The following is a 22,157-nucleotide window of genomic DNA, read 5'->3' as shown; positions in this document are numbered from 1 at the left end:
GGATTTATCAAGGAGGAGGTCACTAGGGAGATACAAAGATACAAACTCAACCATATAAGGGATCGACACCACTCTTTACCCAAAACATTAAAATAATGGGTCTTTCATCTTTATATAGCGCTCTACTTTCTCCAATATAATGTGGGACTTGAACTCACACCTGGATTTCCAACAGTTTTATCCCACTTTGATTAGATTGGATTGAACAATATATAATCATTGAATAAACATGCAGATGATGAAGATCACATAAATCCAAAGCAACAAATGGAATAAAATTCATTCATTGACGATGAAAAGCGCGTCAGTGTTATAATAAAGCATAGTTCTTCCATGAGTATGGATCCTTCCTAATTGCCACCATATCAAACATCAAAGTAAACTAAAACAAAAAAACAAAAAACTTGCACTCCTTCTTTGGGTTTTACTTGTCTAAATGTCAACTTCCAACAGCATAAGGTGTACTTCTCTCTCAACAAAGTCTGACATAATTGATATATAATCATCTCTCAATTGTATTTTCGGTAATGCATGTGAAAAATACTTAATGAATGAAGTAAAACCCAGTTAGCCATTTCTACTGTTCAAATGAATTAATCTTTCCGCACACACAAAGCTATTTCCTCTCTGATTTCTTTTATAGTTTAATATTTTTCTTCAGGATTGTATATGCATTTGTTTATAAATAAATCTCTGTTTGACATGTTCCCCCACTTTTAAGGGGAGGGTGACAGCTACAAGCAAATGAATATACTACTCTTCTCACTCTGCATTGCTCGAATGATCCATTTGTTTTTGAATACTCAAAGTGGTTTCTAGTTGGTTGGGGGCAAATCAATAAGCAAGGTGGAAGAGCTGCAGATGTGAGAAGCTGGTTTACAAGTGCCATGGCTTTGCTTGTAGCAGAGGGAAATGCTCCGGAATCTGCCTCACTGTTTGTTGGCATCTCCTTTTTATGCTTTTGACGATTTGCACTTTCTTGATGCAATCATTGTTGGTGCTTTTATCAACAAACATTTGATTGAAAGAAAAAACATCAAGTTTCAGTTTTTAAATTGCTCCCAGATTCATATTTTTTATTGAAGAGGGCTTCATACTTCTGGAATATCGAAATGGCTTTTGGTAATTCTAGATCTGCAAGGTTCGTTTCCTTCGTTGTATTTTTGGAGTTTCAATCTATTTAGTACTACTGCTATTACTACTTCTGAGCTTAGGCTATAAACAGATTACTAAACTTCAACTCTACCCTTCAACAATAAAAACGTGCTTTGAGATTGAGCTGTTTGTTAAATGGATTTTCATTTATATTAAAGTTTCATTGCATATTTTAGGTCTGAAGATGATCCGGAGCTAGCTAAATTTCCTGCAAGTATCGGTGACAACGGTTTCAAGATCAAATACCACATTGATGGGACACAAATACCTGAGCCTAGTTCCAAAATGGCTAAGAAAAAGGTGACGGGGAAGTTCTTGAAAGCTAGAATGTTGTCAAGAGTGTTCTCGGAAGACTATGACAGAGTCAAACGAAGAGTATTAGATCCCAGGGGACAAATCATACACCGATGGAACAAGATTTTCTTGGTAGCATGTTTAGTGTCTTTGTTTGTGGACCCTTTGTTCTTTTATCTGCCAGTGGTTCGAGATGAAGTGTGCATTGATATTGGAATAACTGTTGAGGTTATCCTCACTCTGGTAAGATCAGTGGGGGACGTCTTCTACGTGATTCAGATTTTGTTGAAGTTTCGTACGGCTTTTGTTGCTCCCTCTTCAAGGGTTTTTGGGAGAGGAGAACTTGTTGTAGGATATTCTAAGATTGCAGTTAGGTACCTTAAAAAGAGTTTCTGGTTAGACTTTGTTGCTGCCCTGCCCCTTCCTCAGGTACTATGCTGAAAAGTTTCTTTCTCGTTACAAAAAAGTGTTGGAATACATATTCTGGACAAAATTTTGTGCTTTGACATGTTAAATATGCCTTTTTGCTACATTGATTCCAGGTGTTAATTTGGATTATTATCCCAACTCTTAAGGGTTCAACCATGGGCAACACAAAAAATGTCCTTCGCTTCATTATCGTTTTCCAATATTTTCCGAGGCTAGTTTTGATTTTCCCACTCTCATCACAAATTGTAAAAGCTACAGGGGTGGTGACAGAAACAGCATGGGCAGGAGCTGCTTACAACCTAATGCTTTATATGTTGGCTAGCCATGTAAGTAGCTGAAATTAAAACTACTTTTCTTGATTGCTCATGCAGTTGAAGCTATTCCTTATGCTATCATGTTCATTACAGAAAATTAAGTCTCGCGTTAAGAGAAAAAAGTTAATACAAATCAAACAAAACCAAACTACAGTGGTTTCTATTTCATCACATGTCAACATTATGCAACCTCTTTTTATTATCTTGGTTTTTGAATGGAAAATATTCCAAAAAGATTTTAGGGGCTTGCTGGTATCTTCTATCAATCGAGCGACAAGAAGCGTGTTGGAGAAGTGTATGCGATTTGGAGAAGTCATTTTGTGAATATGGATTCTTTGACTGTCACAGGGTTAAAGATGCCCATAGGGTGTCCTGGTTTATAGCAAGTAATATCACAAATTTATGCTCACCAAATGCAAAAGATGAATTCTATCAGTTTGGTATATACGCTGATGCCGTGACTTCCGAAGTTACATCCTCATCATTCTTCAACAAGTACTTCTTCTGCCTGTGGTGGGGTCTAAGGAATTTGAGGTAATTGTTATCCAGTCGTTCTACCTTATCATCTTTTACACCTTAGTCAAGCTTCTATGACAATTATGTCACCCCCTTCTCTCTTCAAAACAATTATGTCACCCCCTTCTCTCTATTTCATTTCTTTTCATCTTGTTGAGCAAAGGATAATGTGATCCACATTCTCTGATCCTCTTCCCTAGCGAATGGAATAAATTCTGCATGACTTACTAAAGCTCTTTTACCCTCGTGGACCCTAATGCTTTTCTGATTGGAGGATGCAGTTCTCTGGGACAAGGCCTTCTTACCAGCACATATGTTGGAGAGATAATGGTCGCCATTGTTATTGCAACTCTTGGATTGGTTCTCTTTGCGTTACTAATCGGTAACATGCAGGTAATTAAACAGTGCAAGACGCTTCCTTTACCTGTGTTTTCCCCATATGAAAATTTAATACACAACAGAACTTGAATTTTGCAGACATATCTCCAATCAACTACTGTTCGCTTAGAAGAGTGGAGGGTGAAAAGAACTGATACAGAACAATGGATGCATCACAGACAACTACCTCCAGAACTAAGAGAATCTGTGCGTAAATACGACCAATACAAATGGCTGGCCACACGAGGAGTAGATGAAGAATCTCTTCTCAAAGGACTCCCAGTGGATCTTCAGAGAGACATCAAACGCCACCTTTGTCTCGATCTAGTTCGAGGAGTAAGTCCCAGCTTCACAACATAATCTTGCAGTAACACATTTAACTAATAGAAAAGCACCCACTTGTAAAAATTAATTCTTTTTATCATAACTAAAGGTACAGTGAAAAGGTAACATATTTTTTTATCTTGGTTATGAAAAGGTGCCATTATTTGATCAAATGGATGAGAGAATGTTGGATGCAATCTGTGAAAGGCTGAAGCCTGCACTGTGCACAGAGGGAACGTTCCTTGTGCGAGAGGGTGATCCTGTCAATGAGATGCTCTTCATAATCAGGGGCCATCTTGATTCCTACACCACCAACGGGGGAAGGGCCGGGTTCTTCAACTCGTGCCGCATTGGGCCGGGCGATTTCTGCGGCGAGGAGCTTCTAACTTGGGCCTTGGACCCACGGCCCAGTGTGATCCTCCCTTCGTCCACTCGAACAGTGAAAGCCATATCGGAAGTGGAGGCCTTTGCACTGATAGCGGAAGACCTGAAATTCGTGGCGTCACAGTTCAGAAGACTGCACAGCAAACAACTGAGACACAAATTCAGGTTTTACTCACACCAGTGGAGAACCTGGGCTGCGTGTTTCGTTCAAGCCGCGTGGAGAAGGCATAAGAAGAGGAAGGAACTTGCTGAACTAAGGGCCAGAGCCATTAACAATGCAGAACCTGAGACACCAACGTATGCCAAAAGGGTCGCTAGGAGTACTAGGAAAGCTGTTCATGTCTCTTCTCCCACAAATTCTGGAGTTGTGTCCTCTTTGCCGAAGCCAGCAGAACCAGATTTCTCAGTGGATGAACGATATTAACTATTCAATGTAATATAAAAAAATAAAACTTAAAATTGTAATATAAACTTTTTGTTCTAGTAACAATAATACTGGCCGTACTAATTACTACATAAAAATAGTGTTGGCCTAATTACTCAACTATTTTGACAATAGTGTTTTTTTTTAATATCTTCCTCTCTTTTTTTTCTTTATTTTATTCAATCACGGAATTGAAACCTTAAAATATGCATAATTATAGATAATGATATTTTGACAACATTTTTTTGACAACATTTTAACACCATCTACGTGTCAAATTGGTTCATGTTGGTGTTTATAATTATTATTATTATTAATTGTGGAGTAATTTAGGACCAATTACAGAATGATACGTAAATGAATATTAAAATGTTGTCAAAAAAATATTGTCAAATTATCATTATCCCATAATTATAGATTAAAGATGAAGTATAGGTTGAGAATCCAAAGGTGAGTCTAAATTTCACGTTAGATAGAATTGAGAAAGTAGAATATTGTTTAAAGATAAAAGACCCATCAACCTATTGCTTTAAAATTTTGGATATAAATGGTTGTCAATCTCTTATTGGTTGAGCTCATATCTGATTTGGTGTTTATATCCTTAGAAAGAGCTATTCGTAGTTGTGAGAGGGAAGATGGTTGGGAATCCAAGTGTGGAAAGTGTGTTTGATTGACATGAAAAAAAATAAAGAGATACAAAGCTAAACAAAATAATTAGTTTAATTATGTTTCTAATCTCTAAAATTTAAGATAATTTTGAGTTTCCTTTCAAATTAAAAAAAAATAGTTATTTAAAATTGAAAAATATATAGTATTAGTCTTTAAACACGAAATAAAGAAACTAAAAACAGTTTAACACTTACTCTAAACTCTGAAAAAACACCTAAGTTAACTCCTCAAAATTAGTATTTAAAGATTAAATATAATTTATTTTCAATTTTTTGAAAACCAAAACTATAATTCCCTAAATTTCAGGAAACTAAAAATATTATTAACCTAAACAGTTTTAGTATCAACATATGAGTTTCTTTGACTTTATACAAAATCAAATTACATAGTTTATTGGGTGACGATTAAACTAAATTCACTGAAAACTAATTTCAAAAAACATCTTGATATTTTAATAAATTTGTAAACTAAATTGACAATTGTCTTCTTTCCGTTTATGATTTATATGATGATGATATTTGTGCTTTTTCCCAGGAAAAGGGATGGTTGATATAAAAGTAGCAATAAGTATTAAAAAATTATTGGGCTATTTTGTTGTGTTGTGAGACTTATGTAGCTTTCGTACCAACGAATGGATTCACAGTGTATTCCACCAAGAACACCTGACTCTGCATGAACATACACAGTTTCGTGGTAATTCATGAATATGAATGTATCCACCAAACACTTATCATCATATGCATCCCACGAAGGTAATAGTGCCACTTCAAATTCATTTCAGAATTTTTATATTATAAGATAATTAAGAGAAAACGCGTTGAAAAATGGTATCTCCTATTACACTGCCATATATGCCAAACTCAGAATATCTGTGACCTTTTTTTGGGTAATTAGAATTTATCTCTTACAGTATTTCAAAATATTATATTCTATATTCCTCATTATATATTTTTCCATCTTCATCCAATAAAGCCACTGATGTTGTAAAGACAAATTCTTTGAATGTGAGTTTTATCGTTGACCATAGGCATTGGCTTAAGCTTAACCGACGGGACAGGGAAGAAAATAGAAAGAAAAAAACAAGAGTTGTTAAAACCTAAACTCTATTAGTTCATGATACGATAAATCCATCCTTAAAGGTCGCTAATGATTCCAGGTGTCCTTCCATTCGTAACCAGAGAAAGGAAGAATAAGACTATAAAAACTGTGACTTAGTTTGAATTGTACACTTTAATAGTTTAATCATTTTGTCTGCTTGCATTTTCTGTATGCACTCACCGAGTTCTTATTAAACAGAGTAAAAATCAATGTATATATTCTCCACTTACAAAGCAGATATTACATGAATTATTGAGTTGGTTGATGCTTTCTTTTAATGCTGTCTTGTTTTAGATTTGTGCATACTTATGATGTTAGTGTCAGCAAAAACACTTCATCCCTTCACCCAAAGCCTTCCTACTTACAAGAATTATTCCAGCAACATGGAACTAGAAAAATTACTACTGAAAACTTATATTGGCTACACTTACTATTATGCTTCAACAATACCTGATTGGTCTCTACTTCTCTTATATTTTTATAATAATTCCAAAAAATTTAGTTACGTTTGGTTTTTTAAATAATATTGTTAGGCAGATTGGTTGGTCTGAAATCCATATTAATTTTCTGTGTGTTGGAAATTAATTACTTAACTTGTATCTTTGAAAAAATTCTTATTAATTTTATTTCTATATTTAAGTATATAATTCACTTGCTTTCTATAATTTTGTTTATTTAATATTTATTAAATAGAGTTAATTTAATACTTTTGTTAAATTAAGAAATAGTTTAGATTTTGATATATGACATTTTTCAATTCACTTTAGGTCAATTGAATAAAAAAAACATCAAATTAACTTTCTTTTGAATAAAATAAAATATAAAAACCAAATTAGTAATTAAGGAAAACATATTTGGTCATATATAAACTAAATTATTAGTTAAAAAATATTCAAATATTTATTATATTGTTAAATATATAAGTGTAAGTTTAAATATTATATTAAGTAAATATATAGAAAAAAAAACTCATAAATTTATTATACTTTAGTTGAATTTAAGTCTCATTAATAATTAATTATATATTCTAAGTAAAAAAAATTAACCCATTTTATAATTCACTGTAGTCTTACAACTTTTTTTGTTTGTTTTGCTTTCACTTGAAGTGAAAAATATTAACTTTGAGAAAACAATTTCTCATTTACCTATTTCATTATAATTGTACCATATGATTGAATTCTCAAAAGGTTTGACACCACCATGTTGATCACCAAGTCGACCACTAGATCGACTATGAGGCTGACGAGGTCGACTATCCAAGCCAATCAACCGAAAAAATATAGTCAAACAACATGGCTGATCAGGCACAATTATTGACAGTAATGACTTATTAAACCCTTAAGACAAATTAAGGTATGATTGAGTTGTCATTGGGCTGACAGAATGTAAAGGTCCATCACAACTATTATATATAAAAGTCTCAGGTATGACTTCGCAGATCATACACACAATATTCATCTTTAGTCATCTCACTTACTAATTTAAGCACCAGAGTGTTACAGAGACTCTCCCACGTACTCTGAATGAGCGGAACAAAATATAACCGAACTTTCCAATAGCTCGACAGGTCTCCTCAATAGTAATTGATTAGTCTCCTGCACGTCTTGTCTAGTATGTTACAGTAGGGATAAGTTTCTTGCACATCCTACTTGATATATTACAATACTCAATTAGTCTCCTACACGTCCTTACCAGTAAACTAAAGTGTTTCTGAGCCATCTCTAACTTCAAATTCAGTCTAAAACCACCACACCCCGAAACAATAATTATATTAGTGGATTACTTAAGGAATGAATACAAGTTGGTACTACGTAGCGATTGAAGTATATACATTCATATTTATTGACTGGGATACGTGTTGTTGTTTGATTGAAACGCGTGTTATTAGTCAAATAAGTAATTAGTTAATATAGATGAAACCAACAAAAAGAGCACAAGGAAAAAAGAAGAATGATAACAAGCAGACAAGTGCCTCAAAGTGGCAAACCATGTTGGCCTCCACGGAAGCTGACTCACCAAAAGTTATCATCAATCTCAACTTTCAACACTCTGTGCGCAACGCTTACAATGTTTTATTGGGTTCTTCTCATACTTTTGTCTTATGTGGGAAGTTTTCATCAACAATTCAACTTCAATGCCACATCTATTATTTATATCCAACTTCTTAGTTATTGGCTTCTACACATTTTCACGCATTTTCAGTTTTATTGCTTCCCAAACAAACACTTTGTGTTGTCCAAGCTAAGAAGAAAACCCCTCTTCACAAAAAGAATCAATTATCATAACTAGAAGCTATGGGAACAATGTCTGCAACTCTATCTTCATATCCGGCAACAACTAACACATAGATCTCCCTTAGTATCACTTTTCTATTGCTTTTTTGCGTCACATCACTATTGGATGACCTGATGCAAAAGGAACTCAATCTGATAATCTGATAATGTATGGTGATAAAATGTTGATCTTAGGTTTAATTTCAAGAGTAATAGAAAGATATTGCTGAAAGGAATCATCAATTCAACACTTTGAATGTAGAATTCCTTTTCGCGTAAATAAATGATATTCAAACAAATGAACGTATCCTATAAATGTCAAGTCACCACATCAGCACCTGAAGGATATCAAAGTCCAGTGGTACTTCGCATCCCATGGATAATGTGGTGGTCTGTCGAAGAAAATGGACAAAAAAGAAGAATGAAACTAACAGTAGTTTCCACTTTTTTCCAATAGTCTTATTGGTTGTTACTTTTGAAAAAAAAGAAGAGAGAAAATAAAAGAAACTAATGTCCTTATTGGTTTTTATATGCTTTTTTTGTTCTATTGCTTTATTGGTCGTTAATTAGTAATTACTTTCTCTAATACCCTTATTGGGTGTTACTTAACAGTGCTCACAATGGATTAATTACGAGTTAATTAGTGCATGCACCATGCATAACTATGATTCGGCTCGTTTGGAGTTTAAGATAAAAATAATGATGCTCAAAAAGAGTTGAATTTGCTTTTGAATTTCCATAGAAAATTATTTTTTTAGCACACTATTTCCTTCGTAACCCTCTTAGCTTCTGATCTTTTTAAACCTAACAAAACAATGAATAGAGAATAACCGGAGGAGGGGACCATGGGAGTAAATCTATACTATACCTTAAGTGGATATTAATGCATTGATGCTTAGAGCTTATTAGGTTAGAAGTGATATAGAGATAAATTGAATAAGAAGGAAAACAGACAAAATAAATAAATAAAATGTGGTTTAGATTAATATAAGAGGACATTAGCACGAAAAAAAAAACAAATAGTTAACTGAAGTTGGAGTCAAAACTTGAAACATCTTAATTATTTGAAAGATATTTAAGATCTTAATACTCGAACAAATTTTGTACCCGCTAAAATTTTGATTTTGGTGACAATAAATTGTGTCAAAAAAATTGTTAGAGATTGATTTTAACTCTTACAATACTAAAATAATTATTGAAGTTTATGAGAACAGTGAATAATTTTAGGATTTAGTCAATTAAAAAAGAAAGAACAAATTGTGAATTATTTTTATTGATTTAAGCATTTAATTAGCATAAATAGTTATTCGACAAAATTATAATATAAATTAACGATTCTGGCTTGTAAAATTTTTCAAATATTTGATCGTTAAGGTAACTCGTAATCCACGTACATGTCACGGAGATTGACACACCATATAAAATAGAAGTTTGTATTATTGAGGTTTTCAAACTTTTTTTTCATTAGATCACACAAACTCATTTTGGAAAGTAATATTTGAGTAATATATCAATAATGAAAAACAGTTCTTGCAAACCATGTTTTTAATAAACATAGTTGGAAATCTGAGTTTCAGTTTAGGTTAGTGAACAACTAAAGAGAAATTGTCAAAAAATCTATTCCTTTGTTTATTTTTTTTCTTGTTCATTCTTATCATGATGATTCTAAAATGATGAACATAAAACAAGAGATTCAAATAGTAAATAAAATTTGCAAAATAGTTTGAGAAATTGCATTGATAATAGCCAGTGTAAGGATATGTATAGGGCTGAAAGACATATATGTCTGATGTAGCCTTCCTATCTTTCAATGTTTGAATCTCTTGCTTCGCTTGCTTTCATTCTTGACCGGGAGGAGGAACCTGCAAAAAACACTCTGACACTCAAATTAAGCATAGTTCAGTGAACTGTTACAATCCAGTATATAGAATTTAGTAAAGAGTACCAGCCTTTTGGACTTAACCTTTTATTTATAAGTTATCCCACACTTAGCATGGATCCAATAGAATAAAAACAAACTTACCTTTAGATTTAGTCAATAATTCATAAACAACTTATCAATATCTTACAAATAGAAGGTTAAGTCCAAAAGGCAGGTACGTTTTGCTAAATTTCATATACTGGATTGTAACAGTTCACTGAACTACGCCTAACTTGAGTGTCGAAGTGTCTTTTGCAGGTACCTTCCCTCCGGTTAAAAGTGAAAGCAAGCGGAACAAGGAATCCAAGCATGTGAAGATAGTAAAACTACATCAGAAAGGTATGTTTCTCAGCCGTACACATATCTATACAGAAACAGTCAGTAATACACATATGCCAACTATAATCCAACATTAATTTGTGTTAAAACATACTAGTTATATCTAATAACACTAATTTTGCTGTCAACTCTAAATGCTATTATAATTTTCCGACATAAAAAAATAGCTTTGAACATCTAGTTTTAATCCTTTTGTTGACTAAAATGTTGTCGTATCATCACCCTTAAATACAGTGTATTGTGAACAGTTCTATCATTCTTAAATTTTGTAACATGACGCGAAAAGGATATCCCATTCGAAAAATGATTTTCCTAAAGTTGTCATCCCAACCATAAAGCACCATTTAGAAAAGCATAACCAATAAATGCAATTGATGAGGCTCATTCACAACGAAGACTGGAATTAAAGTGAGTTTAAATCACTTTTTTGTAAAAGCAACACGTGTAGACATTGTTGACCAAGAGTGGAGAATTTGGCTAAAAAATTGTATATATTTTGGACAAACCTATGGAAGATGTCACCATGATCCTTAAAGTATGAAATTATATTTGTTAATTTAAAAGGAACCAAACTTTAAACAATTGCATATTCTCAAATTTTTCAATAAGCTGATGTGACAAGCTTCGTGAGTTTATGAATTCTTTCTCTATAATACATATAAAACAAAAAACAAAAAACAATTATTTTTAATAAAAATTAATATCTAAATCTAATCATATAAATTGATATTATTCTCTACTTAAAATTTAAGACAATAAATTAATGGATTTTTTACTGATTTATTTTCTTATTTTTATTTAATATGAGACTTGAACTCACTTTTAGATAAATAAAAAAAAATATAAAATATATTTGATTTAATAAGAAAAGAAGACGAAGAAAATGGAATAGAAGTTGAAAAGGCAGGTTTAATTACGTATACGAGTTGGTTTGTTGGAGCATGTGTTGAGTAAATGGTGAAAATAATTTAATTAATATATGTGACACACATTCTTCCAAGGACAGATGGGAAGTCGGTGGTTGTCGGAGCACTCCTTGTTTATTCACGAAGTTGACAACCACTATGCTCCCTCATCAATCATCCTATCTATGCTACTCTTACAACCACCTCCAACTTCTTTTAATTATTCAAATTAACCACATCATCAACTTTACATTATTCAATACTAGAAATTTAATTAAGACCAAATCCCTCCATTTATATACAACATACTATGTCAATTTCGACTTTTATACCTCACCAACTAAATTCAAGTTTACTCTTCAATTTAAATGACTCAAATATTATAATTTACTATCATTTCTTAAGTGTATGGTAAGTAATACATACCTTAATGCTTATGATAATTTTTTTAGTGCATCTTTTTATTAAATATGTTTATAAGATTTCATTAACTGCTAAATTTGTAAGATTATTTTTAAAAATATAAATAAAGTAATTATATTTTTATATATTTTAAAGGTTGATTTGGAGATGAGAGAGTGGTGTTTGAGTTAATTTAAACGGTTTAATATATAAGATTTATAAAAGTGAAAAAAAATTAGGTAAATAAACTACTTAGAAATAACAATTTTTTATTTGAAAAATATTATTCTAAAATGTTGAGATGTCTTTATTGGTTTTTATTTGATTTGGTGTTGACTTTCTATTTTTCAATCAAAATGTTTTTTTTATCCCTTAGTCGAAATGTGAAATAGATGTATTCAAAGACACTATACCGTTTAAGTAAAAAAATTGGTCAAATATAATAAATATAACAATAAATATGTGAACAATAGTATTTTTATAGTTATTTTACGGGTTTTACATGAATATCTCATGTAAGATAAATTAGACATAATCAAGATTGTTTAGAATACGATGTTAATCATATGATTATCTTTTCATGATAATATCTTTGTGTTATGTTGAAGAGTTATATAGGGTGTTGTTTTATTTAACTAGGTTGAGACTTTGTCTTTTAGAAAAGAAGAATTTTATTCTTTTAATCTAGATTCAATTAAAATATGTCATGTGTAATAATTTGATATTTCTTTTGAAAGTCAATACACAAATTATTTATTTGTTATTGTGCTGATTTACTTTAAATTCAATAAAAAAATGATATTTGTAGTGTTTCAAAATGTTATAAAAAAATCTATCTTATCATTGTTATTTGCCAAAACATTCGGATCAAGAAGTTTCTCATTCAGGTAGCGTTCTTCACGCTCACCGATGCCACCGCCGCCGTCCTGAAGTCCTGCGCAACCTCCTCTCCCCTACGTTGAGAACATCAACATTGTGAAACGTTGCATCGAGATCATCAGCGCTAAGGCCTGCAGGGAGTCCACTGTTCAGCAGAGTCATTGTCGCCATGAAGCAATGTGGCACAAAGACTTTAACCTTCATAGCCACGCTCATCACACATGGTATGATTTAATTGATCTATGTGGAAGGCCAGCAAAAGTCCTTATTTTAAAAGGCCACGAAGGAACGCCCGTTTAAGGAATAATATGCATATTTCATTTAACAATCTCACAAAATTAATCACTAAATATCACGCTATAGTGTCTCAAAAGTTAATATAGACTTAATTTGAGTTGAAAAGTTAACTCATAAAATTAAAGGTTGTCCTTCATTCATCGGATCTCTTACCAACACGGCAAGATTAGTGGTAGTAGGAAAAATAAAGTAAGAAATAGAAATGTTTTAGTTAGGCATACTTTGGCATCAGAGAAGCAAGACTTTCTTACAAATAGACAACTTCTGTTTCATTAACAAAGGAAGTGGCCCCATTTTCTCACACATGTTCATGACAGGGTTGCAGTATATGCATGGGTTAGCTGAACTGAACAGTATTCATATACTTGCGTTGCCTGAACGATATGATGAAAGAGATGTCTGCCTTATCCGAAAAGGCAACTCTTGGACAAATCTTTTAATCTCTTACGAATATGACACAATGCAGACTTAAACGCAACTTACCACTGCAATCATATTTTCCAATATTCTGTTTGTGGGAGTGCTGACCAAAAGCTATGTTTTCTGGAGAATGCATTATATATGGTAAAACAGGCACTGATTTTGAAATGAAATTAGCATTTACTTTTGTTATTTAATACAGTTTTTGTATAAAGTATAAATAAGGAGTGTATTATAGGAATATGGCATGTGCCATTATTACTGTTTTATTTATCTGTGATACAACCGCAGAAGCCAAGCAACTAGGGTCTGTGTCCTTATGAGTGAACAATCTTGGACCCAGCATGGATACCTTGTACATTAGTGTACTTTAAAGAAATGGAATTTCATAAAACTGCACCGACAAATCTACGAGGCATGAGGAGAAATAGCATGACATGAATAAAGAGAACGGAAAGGGGATGCATTTGGGTTACTAACTAGCCATAGTACGTGGATGATTATCTGAGTAGGATTCCCACCATTTAGTTGCTGAAGGAACTCAATCATTCATTTGCTTCCAAATGCACGCGATGATGTCTCCTTCAATTCAAATTCCAGCAAAGAACACCAAAGAGGAGTGTGTTAACACAGCTTTCCTCCACCAAAGAAATTTTTGGAACATATATCAATTAGGATTAAACATGGGTTGCATTAGATGATATTTTCTAAAACTTGACTAAATCTTTAACAAAATGTTGGACATTCTATACGAGTCAAAGTCAATTAATCAATATTTGATACTAAGAACACGATGATGTTGAATAAAAAGGATAAAGTTAAGAATTACCATGTAAAAAAAATATCCATAATTTCATGTTAAAGGTGGTGTGAATTTGTTATGTGAGTTAAAATTCTTACGTCTCTTAAGTTACTCGAAAGGTCCGAAATTAATTTATTAACCATTTAAAAAAAAGTCTAGTTAACATGATTTGAGAGGTTTATTAGAATAAACAATTCATAATAAAATAGGTTAATACATCTAAACTTAAATTTATGAAGGAAAAAAAAGGCTTCTTTTCATTTTAATTTGAATGCATTAGACTAATAATAGTTACTTCAAAATATTGGACGATTAATTTGAAGTTTGATTTTCCAATTACATAAAATTTTAAAGAGTTGTGTATGATTTAGTCATACATTCTAAATTTAGTCTCCATTAATAAAAGCTATACATCAAATTAACATTTTTTTACGTTTAAAAAACTAAATTGAGAATATATTGGATTGGATGTATAAAAATAATGTTTGGCATAAAATTGAGTAAGTGGGGTTAGAATAGGTGTTTATTTACAAATAGTTTTACGTGGTTGTTGTTAGATCACTTATTGTGATGAAAAGACAGGTTGAATTCGGAAACAGAGAGCATAAAATTAATGAGGAGGCAATTTTATAAAAACAGAGTGCAATGCTTTCCCCAACAAAGGATAAAGAAAGTGAAGGGTAATCACAATTGTTTGCCAACATAATGCCACACATCTTATCTGAGAAGAGATGGGATACGTACTTTATTATTGGTAGTTGATTAACATAGTCAAAAAATTTGGCTGGTTGTAATATAAGAGGGAGACAGAAAGGGTAGCATCAAACCAGAGTGTGTGACAGATTAAACGTTTCCAAATTTGGTGAAACCAATTTGATGATGGGTGTTAGAGGCGTCAAGTTCTTATTGGTCTTTGAGATGTTTCTTTCCAATAGGACTCTGACCGATTGTCCCAATTTTCTTCTCAAAGAATGGCTGGGAGCGAATGGCACATGCTTGCTCTTTGCCTATCCTCTAGAGCAATGCTATATTGGTGTCAGTCAGGTACACATTCACTATTTGTCCTCTCTTTAAACTCTTCTCAACTTCCATTATTGCACGGATCAAACCATCCAAACTTTACGTTTTCTACTCCATCTAGAGGCTAATAAACCATTTTAATTACAAATGTTGTGTCTATGCTAATGTGGGAATAATTTTGGAGGCAGTGTATCAACCCTGCTGTTAGATCTATCTATTGAAAGAGGAGGTTCATAAAGAAAATACAACAAAGACTAATGAGACCTGAGTCTAATTTATTGACACAATTTTCTATCCAAAACTTTATTAAGACAATAAATTAATGGATCTTCAATTTTATGTGATGCTCTACATTCTCATTTCTATCTATGAGACTTAGACTCACACTTACAATTCTAACACCTGCAACGTCAATTCTAACACCTGCAACGTATTAACGGTTAAGAATCTAATAATAAATTCAAGTCTCATGTTAAATAAAAATAAAAAAATATAACGTCATATAAAAATAAAGATCTATTAACCTGACTTAAAATTTTGAATAAAAAGTAGTATTAATCATTTATATCATAACTTTCTTTAAAGATGCGACATGTATGCAAGAGATGTAACTATCAAGGCAAAATTCACTTTTACAATCACTAGGAAGAAATTTTGTTTTAATATTTAAATTAAAAATGTGAAGTAATTTATTTAAAAGAAAAAAAAGAAGCTGATGTTTATATATAAGCAATCTTGTAGAAGTTCTTTTATATTATTACAATGTGAATTATATGCTACTTTTATGGAACCATGGTATTAATGGAGATGGGCCAGCATGAGAATGAGAATGAAACGTTTGTGTATAAGAAAAGCTTGGGAAAGTCGAACATGTTACACGTTCGAAGGTATGGCATAATGTAATGATGTAGATGTTGTGTAACGGGGGAATGGCAGCACTGTGTTAAAATAATGAGGTGATTGTTATAACAGAAATAGAAGGAAGTGTTTGTGAGAGGGATAGATTGTAATAGGAGTGGGTGGGTGGACAGGATTAGTTGGATGCCGAATGTGATAAAGTACTAGATTACAAGTCAACCCAGATGAAGATGCTCTGATTTGGCTACTCACAAGACAGTGTGAAGAAGCAAGAACGGTGGAGGAGCGGGAAAGGGTTTTTTTCACGAGCTCATCAGAAACAGTGCATTCCAAACTCTGTGTTAAGAATTAAAAGAATCAACATATCTATTAGATTTATGACAACGTTGAACCAATATTTGGTCAACTTTCTATGTCCAAGTTACATCTCAAGGTACTAGACAGGCCGGCAATGCCTCTATTGAATGGCCTCGGATAATTATGTGTGTTTCTCTTCAAACTGACATTTGAAAATTCTAGGATATCCTTAACGGCTTGGTGCTGTCATTAGTCATTGAAATTTGAATCGCAACGCAACAGGGCATCCATTTCCATGCCATCAAAATTAATAAAAATAAACCCACAAGCTACCATAATCATCTCATCTTCACATAGGATAGGACCACGGATTGTTTTTATTTTTATTTTTCATTTTTCATTTTTCATTTTGTTTTTGGTTTTTTTTTCTCATTGGTGGTAGAGAGGGGACCATGGTAAAGTAGAAAGAAAATACACACATCATTGGATGAAGTCTCCCTCAGTCTCTACGTACAAGTTGTGTGAGTCAGCGTCATCATCGGTGATGAGTGAAGACGTGTGCGAGCCTTTGCCTGTGTTGCTGTTATATATAGCATAGGCGCGCGTTTACACCATCAAGCGCTCATCCATTCTGTCCAGTGTGGAACATAGAACCTGTTCCCTCTGTGTGAGAAAAAGAGAGATGGAGAAAGAAACAGAGATGAAGCAATCCAAGTTCAAGAGGATTTGTGTCTTCTGTGGTAGTAGTCCAGGGAACAAAACTACTTACAAGGACGCTGCTATTGAGCTTGGAAGAGAATTGGTAAATGCCCCTTCTCACTCTCCTATTTCTTCTCTTTCCTTTTCCACCAACTCTCCTCAAACATATCCTATTCTTTTCTATTACCATCTAACTTTTCTTCCCATCTTTTGGATTTCTTCTCATCTCCTGCTTTAACATTCTTTTTCCTTATTTTATCTTTGAACTACGTCAACCTCTCTCTTTTGCTTAATTTGTCTTATTTTTCTTTCCATTTTTCAATTTTTCTAAGCTTACAACTTTTTACTACAATACTAAGATTTACAATCCGACAAACAGTAAACCCGTGTCGTCTAAGCTAGTTTTCACATCAACTTCTCTGCCTTTCATGAATTCTCCAGTTTTATATTTCTTTGCTGTTTATATCAAGCACATATCTTTCCTAGTTTCACTGAACTAGAGCTATTCTATTCACACATATACTTGTATTGTTTGGTATTGAAAAGGTGTCAAGAAATATCGATCTAGTATATGGAGGGGGCAGCATTGGTTTGATGGGGTTGATTTCTCAGGCTGTCTACGAAGGTGGTCGGCATGTAATCGGGTGAGCATCTCCTTGGTCTGGTCTAATGATGTTATATATATTTAATTTGTTGAAGTCAACTGATTTTTGTCCTGCTTTTGCGCGCAGAGTTATTCCCAAGACACTTATGCCAAGAGAGGTAATGTTAAGGAGTTTTGGAAGCATTTCCTTGGAAATAAAAAAGAAAATGACCGAACACATATGCAGGGGGGGACACAGAGAATTATCTCCTTCTTTTCCCTATCTTACCACAATATATATGTTCTTGTTCTAATTCCTTGGCACACACCCTATTTCAAGTGAATTTCCACCATACTTTTGTTATCCCAATATCTGAGCTTTCACTTGTCCTTTTTTGTGATTCATGTGCGGTTCTCAGTGAGAGGAACTAGAACTAGTGTATTATTTGAGTTTCACTCACAACATTTACTTATTTATTTATTTATTATAAGATTCGGTTTATTCATCACATGAATATTGAATATTGAATAGGAATACATACACCTGGCAATCTGGGGTCTTTCCTCTCTGAACCATTTTGTCCTTCTCTCCTAGTCCCATATACCCCTTTAGATTCTCATGGCATTTGTGGTTCTGTTGGCACCCCATCTTAATTGGTATCATAGAGAAAGTAAGTGACTTTCTTGGTTGATCTGGTTCTCTGTTCTGACTCTTATTTGTTGGTTGCCCGATAGCAAAAGGGTGGTCGTATGATTTTGAACTGAGCCCACTTCTCTGCCAACACTGCAACACTCATCATTGCACCGCTCCCCTTCTCCAGCTTCCTCATATTCCGTGGCATGCATTGTTTCTTGTAGTATTGAATTGTATTGTAGCTTAGCAACCCTCTCTCTCTCTCTCACGCGCAAAAGCTGTTTCCACTTTACATTTCTATGAACCTGTTTCAGTGATAATTTGGATTCATTTGTTTGGTTGCAGCTCACTGGAGAAACAGTGGGGGAAGTGAAGACAGTAGCAGACATGCATCAAAGAAAAGCAGAGATGGCCAAACGTTCTGATGCCTTTATTGCCTTACCTGGTTGGTACAACATTCATTATCTTATGCCATTATCTTTTCTTAATCACATTAACAATTCATTAACATCACCTGCCATGTCATCCTCATTCAATATCAGTAAGATACTTGCTTGTTTTTTAGATTTCACTCATTTTTTAATGAAAACAAGCAATACATTAAATGCATAAACCTAGACACCTAAGTTACTCACGTGCGTAGCCATATCTCTAATCATAAATATCATGCTTTAAATATATTTTTTATTTTAAATTGTTAATTCGTTATAATCAATAAAAGCATTATTTACATAAAAGAATTATGGTCAAATTGTTACACACTACAAAATTTGTACATATGACTGGTCAATTCGAAATCATAGTGTATGGAAAAACGAAAACCTTTTCATTGGCTTAAAAAAGAAACTTTTTTATTTATTGTATTGGGACGACTCTGCCAATCATTTATTTTATTTTAAGTATTTTCAATTTTTAAAATACTTAAAAATGATCACTTTTTAAAAAAAATAAACTTTGGCAAACATTTACTCATAAAATGAAACTTATGCGAGAATTGGAATAAAAAAAAACTCCAAACCTTATCAGCAGAGTTTTTAACTTAAGTGTATCACATGAGAAATTTCCAAGATTCTGGAATATCCTGTACTCCAAACGTAGGACGTGTCCAAAAACAATATATGTAACCAGAATTGTCCCTGTTTTTAAATTACATGTTTAAAATATAGTTAGTTCAGGTTTTGGCTGTCATCTTAAAAAATATTGAATGCACTCACATCTATTGCACTTGTATATTTCCTTTTCTAGACAGTATTTTGACCATAAAAGAAAAGGCAGAGACCATTATGGTATAATGTTATCCTTTTTTTTATCATAAAGGTGGTTATGGGACACTTGAGGAACTCCTTGAGGTGATAACATGGGCTCAACTTGGCATCCATGATAAACCGGTACATGCTCCAAAGTTTTTTGAATTTTTACCTTACAGAAAAGCTAAATTAAATTTCTATTACATCCTAGAAGAATTACTATAGTAATATTAATCATGAAAATTTTGCCTATTAAACTCTTGTGTGTAGATATAAAATTAACAATGTTTTGATTTTTGAAGGTGGGGTTGCTGAATGTTGATGGATACTACAATACCTTTTTGTCTTTCATTGACAAAGCAGTGGAAGAAGGGTTCATCAGCCCCACTGCACGCCATATAATTGTATCAGCACCAACACCAAAAGAACTTGTCAAAGAGATGGAGGTGATTGTTGCATAGTTCTTCCATTAACTTAGTTATTTTTATCAGTATTTTTTCTTTCCATAACTAGCTTCCATTCTTTCGGTAAAACTAATGAAATTTGGTTTCACCTTGTAGGAATATTTCCCACAACATGAAAGAGTTGTCTCCAAGGTAAGCTGGGAGAGGGAACAGCTACATCAGTCTTCACATTGTGGAATTTAATGGAGTTTTAGACTATGATGTTGATGGAAGTTTGTGTAGATGATAGTTGTTAGTTAGAATTTCAAAGTGGAAGAGACTATTATGGTAGCCTATGACCACAATTTCCTAGAGCCGAATTCTTTGTGCTCTTCTACATTTCGTTGCTAGTGTAAACATTTGACTGAAATCTAGTTCTGAAGGTTAACTACCATCTTCAATTTCAATCCTTTTTTTTTTTCTTGCTTTTAAGATTCTATCTGTTGATTAAAATTGAAACACATGTGCTTAGAAAAATTGTGCAGAAAGAGATCATAAGATTTCTATTTTATTTTTCTACCTTTTTCCATGCATTGTAGCCTACATGTGGTCTATCATACTCAAAGGAGACAAGTGTTGATAATCAGAAATCAACAAATCACAAGTGTTCAAAACATATGATTTCTGAAAGGCCAAATAAATGTGTTCACTAACATTAATATTTATTAAGCAGGTAATTTTAGTAAGAATTATTTGCATGAGTTTCTTTTTAAATAAAATAATAATAATTTTGATATAAATTATTTAAAATAAAATATAATTTTTTCAATTTAAAAGAATTTATATTAGTAAGACCCGCTTTAAATACTATTTTTATTAGTGAAAAACTCATAACAGTTACTGGTGTTTTACTAAATTCTCCATTTTTTTTAATTTAATAAAAAGGTAAAAGATTACAAGATAGTTAAAATTAAACAACTATTGAGCTATTCCAAAATTAAACTATGGTCCATTTTCTAACACTAGTTACATAATTTTGGATTTGCAAATTTTACTCTTACCAACTGTGAGATTATTGTCTTGTTGTTGATTTGTGTCAGGTTGTTCATTATTCTTAATATATTTTCTTTTTTTAATTGCAACTATCACCTTCAGAAGAAAAAAAAAATCTCTAACAAGCGAACAAAATTTGTCCAATGGATTGTAAGTCCATGATGCTCGTGTCACTGCACTGTTCTGGACTTATAAGATGCATTTTGTTTAGCATTATTCTTTTATTCTATAAACACGAACAAAATAGATATTATCATATTTTTATAAAAAAAGTTGTGAAAATAATTTATAATATGATATATTTTAATAAAAAAAATCTAAACATTTTTATTTTTCTTAGAGAGAATATCACACTTTTTTATAGAAATGAAAGCTACTTTTTAGAATAACTATCTAATTCTACTTGTACTTGTACTTTTGCAATTAAATAAGTTTAAGTTTTATTTACAAAATTACTAAATGTCTATTAAAAATATTTTTGAGTATAATATTTTGATCATCAAAATATAAAAGTATACATTAAAATAGTAATTTTGATAAAAAGTTGTTTGGGTTTAATTATTTGCCCTTATCCTTCACAATTTTTTTATTCATTTTTTTAATTTGAATTAAATGAAAATTAGATCACTAATTATTGATAGTTTATATTTTTTAATAAAGTGATTCAATTCAAGAATATATTTTTTTAATATCACTTTCAGTGGTGATAACTTATAATAGGGTTATGATCAGCCGAAGATAAATATGGGAATTGGGTCCACAATTTATTTATTTATTTATTGGGCTTTGAAGTGAGATAATGGAAAGGACTTGCACTCATGACACGGAATACATATAATATTCTTTATTTACTATTAATTTAGAATAGTCCATATTTTTTTAATACAGTGGGCGAAGCCCAAGTTAAAAAAATAAATGAAGTGGGCTTATAACAACTTGAACTAATTAAGATTAATATTTCATACATTTATAAAAAAATAAAACTATAAGATAGATAATTTCTCTCACGAATTAAAAATAAATTATTTCCATCAATTTAAATAAATTGTTTTTATAATGTTAATGATAGAGTATCTTTAAATTAGTTAAATGCAACTTAATTTAATTTTATTCTTCTTATTTTATTTTCCAATAAATATTTATTGAGAAGTTTGTTTAAA

The 22,157-nt window shown here is 32.2% G+C and overlaps 2 protein-coding genes across 2 annotated transcripts; both read left to right on the top strand.

Moving 5' to 3' along the window:
• The first annotated feature begins 708 nt into the window (after positions 1-708).
• On the top strand, positions 709-4,310 carry LOC108333312 (protein CNGC15c). The gene is made up of 7 exons (XM_017568718.2): positions 709-1,141; positions 1,332-1,878; positions 1,992-2,204; positions 2,428-2,726; positions 2,990-3,101; positions 3,186-3,422; positions 3,565-4,310. Exons 1-7 carry the CDS (start codon positions 1,113-1,115, stop codon positions 4,216-4,218), a joined length of 2,091 nt encoding a protein of 696 aa, XP_017424207.1. The 5' UTR covers positions 709-1,112; the 3' UTR covers positions 4,219-4,310.
• Positions 4,311-16,990: 12,680 nt separating this feature from the next.
• On the top strand, positions 16,991-20,411 carry LOC108332495 (cytokinin riboside 5'-monophosphate phosphoribohydrolase LOG1). The gene is made up of 7 exons (XM_017567786.2): positions 16,991-17,200; positions 17,644-17,741; positions 17,829-17,859; positions 18,660-18,759; positions 19,632-19,702; positions 19,864-20,007; positions 20,122-20,411. Exons 1-7 carry the CDS (start codon positions 17,081-17,083, stop codon positions 20,206-20,208), a joined length of 651 nt encoding a protein of 216 aa, XP_017423275.1. The 5' UTR covers positions 16,991-17,080; the 3' UTR covers positions 20,209-20,411.
• Positions 20,412-22,157: the final 1,746 nt, after the last annotated feature.

The sequence above is a fragment of the Vigna angularis genome, chromosome 11, assembly GCF_016808095.1.
Source record: "Vigna angularis cultivar LongXiaoDou No.4 chromosome 11, ASM1680809v1, whole genome shotgun sequence".
Lineage (NCBI taxonomy): Eukaryota > Viridiplantae > Streptophyta > Magnoliopsida > Fabales > Fabaceae > Vigna > Vigna angularis.
The sequence above is the reverse complement of the archived record's forward strand: the minus strand, read 5'-3'. Positions and strand labels throughout refer to the sequence as shown.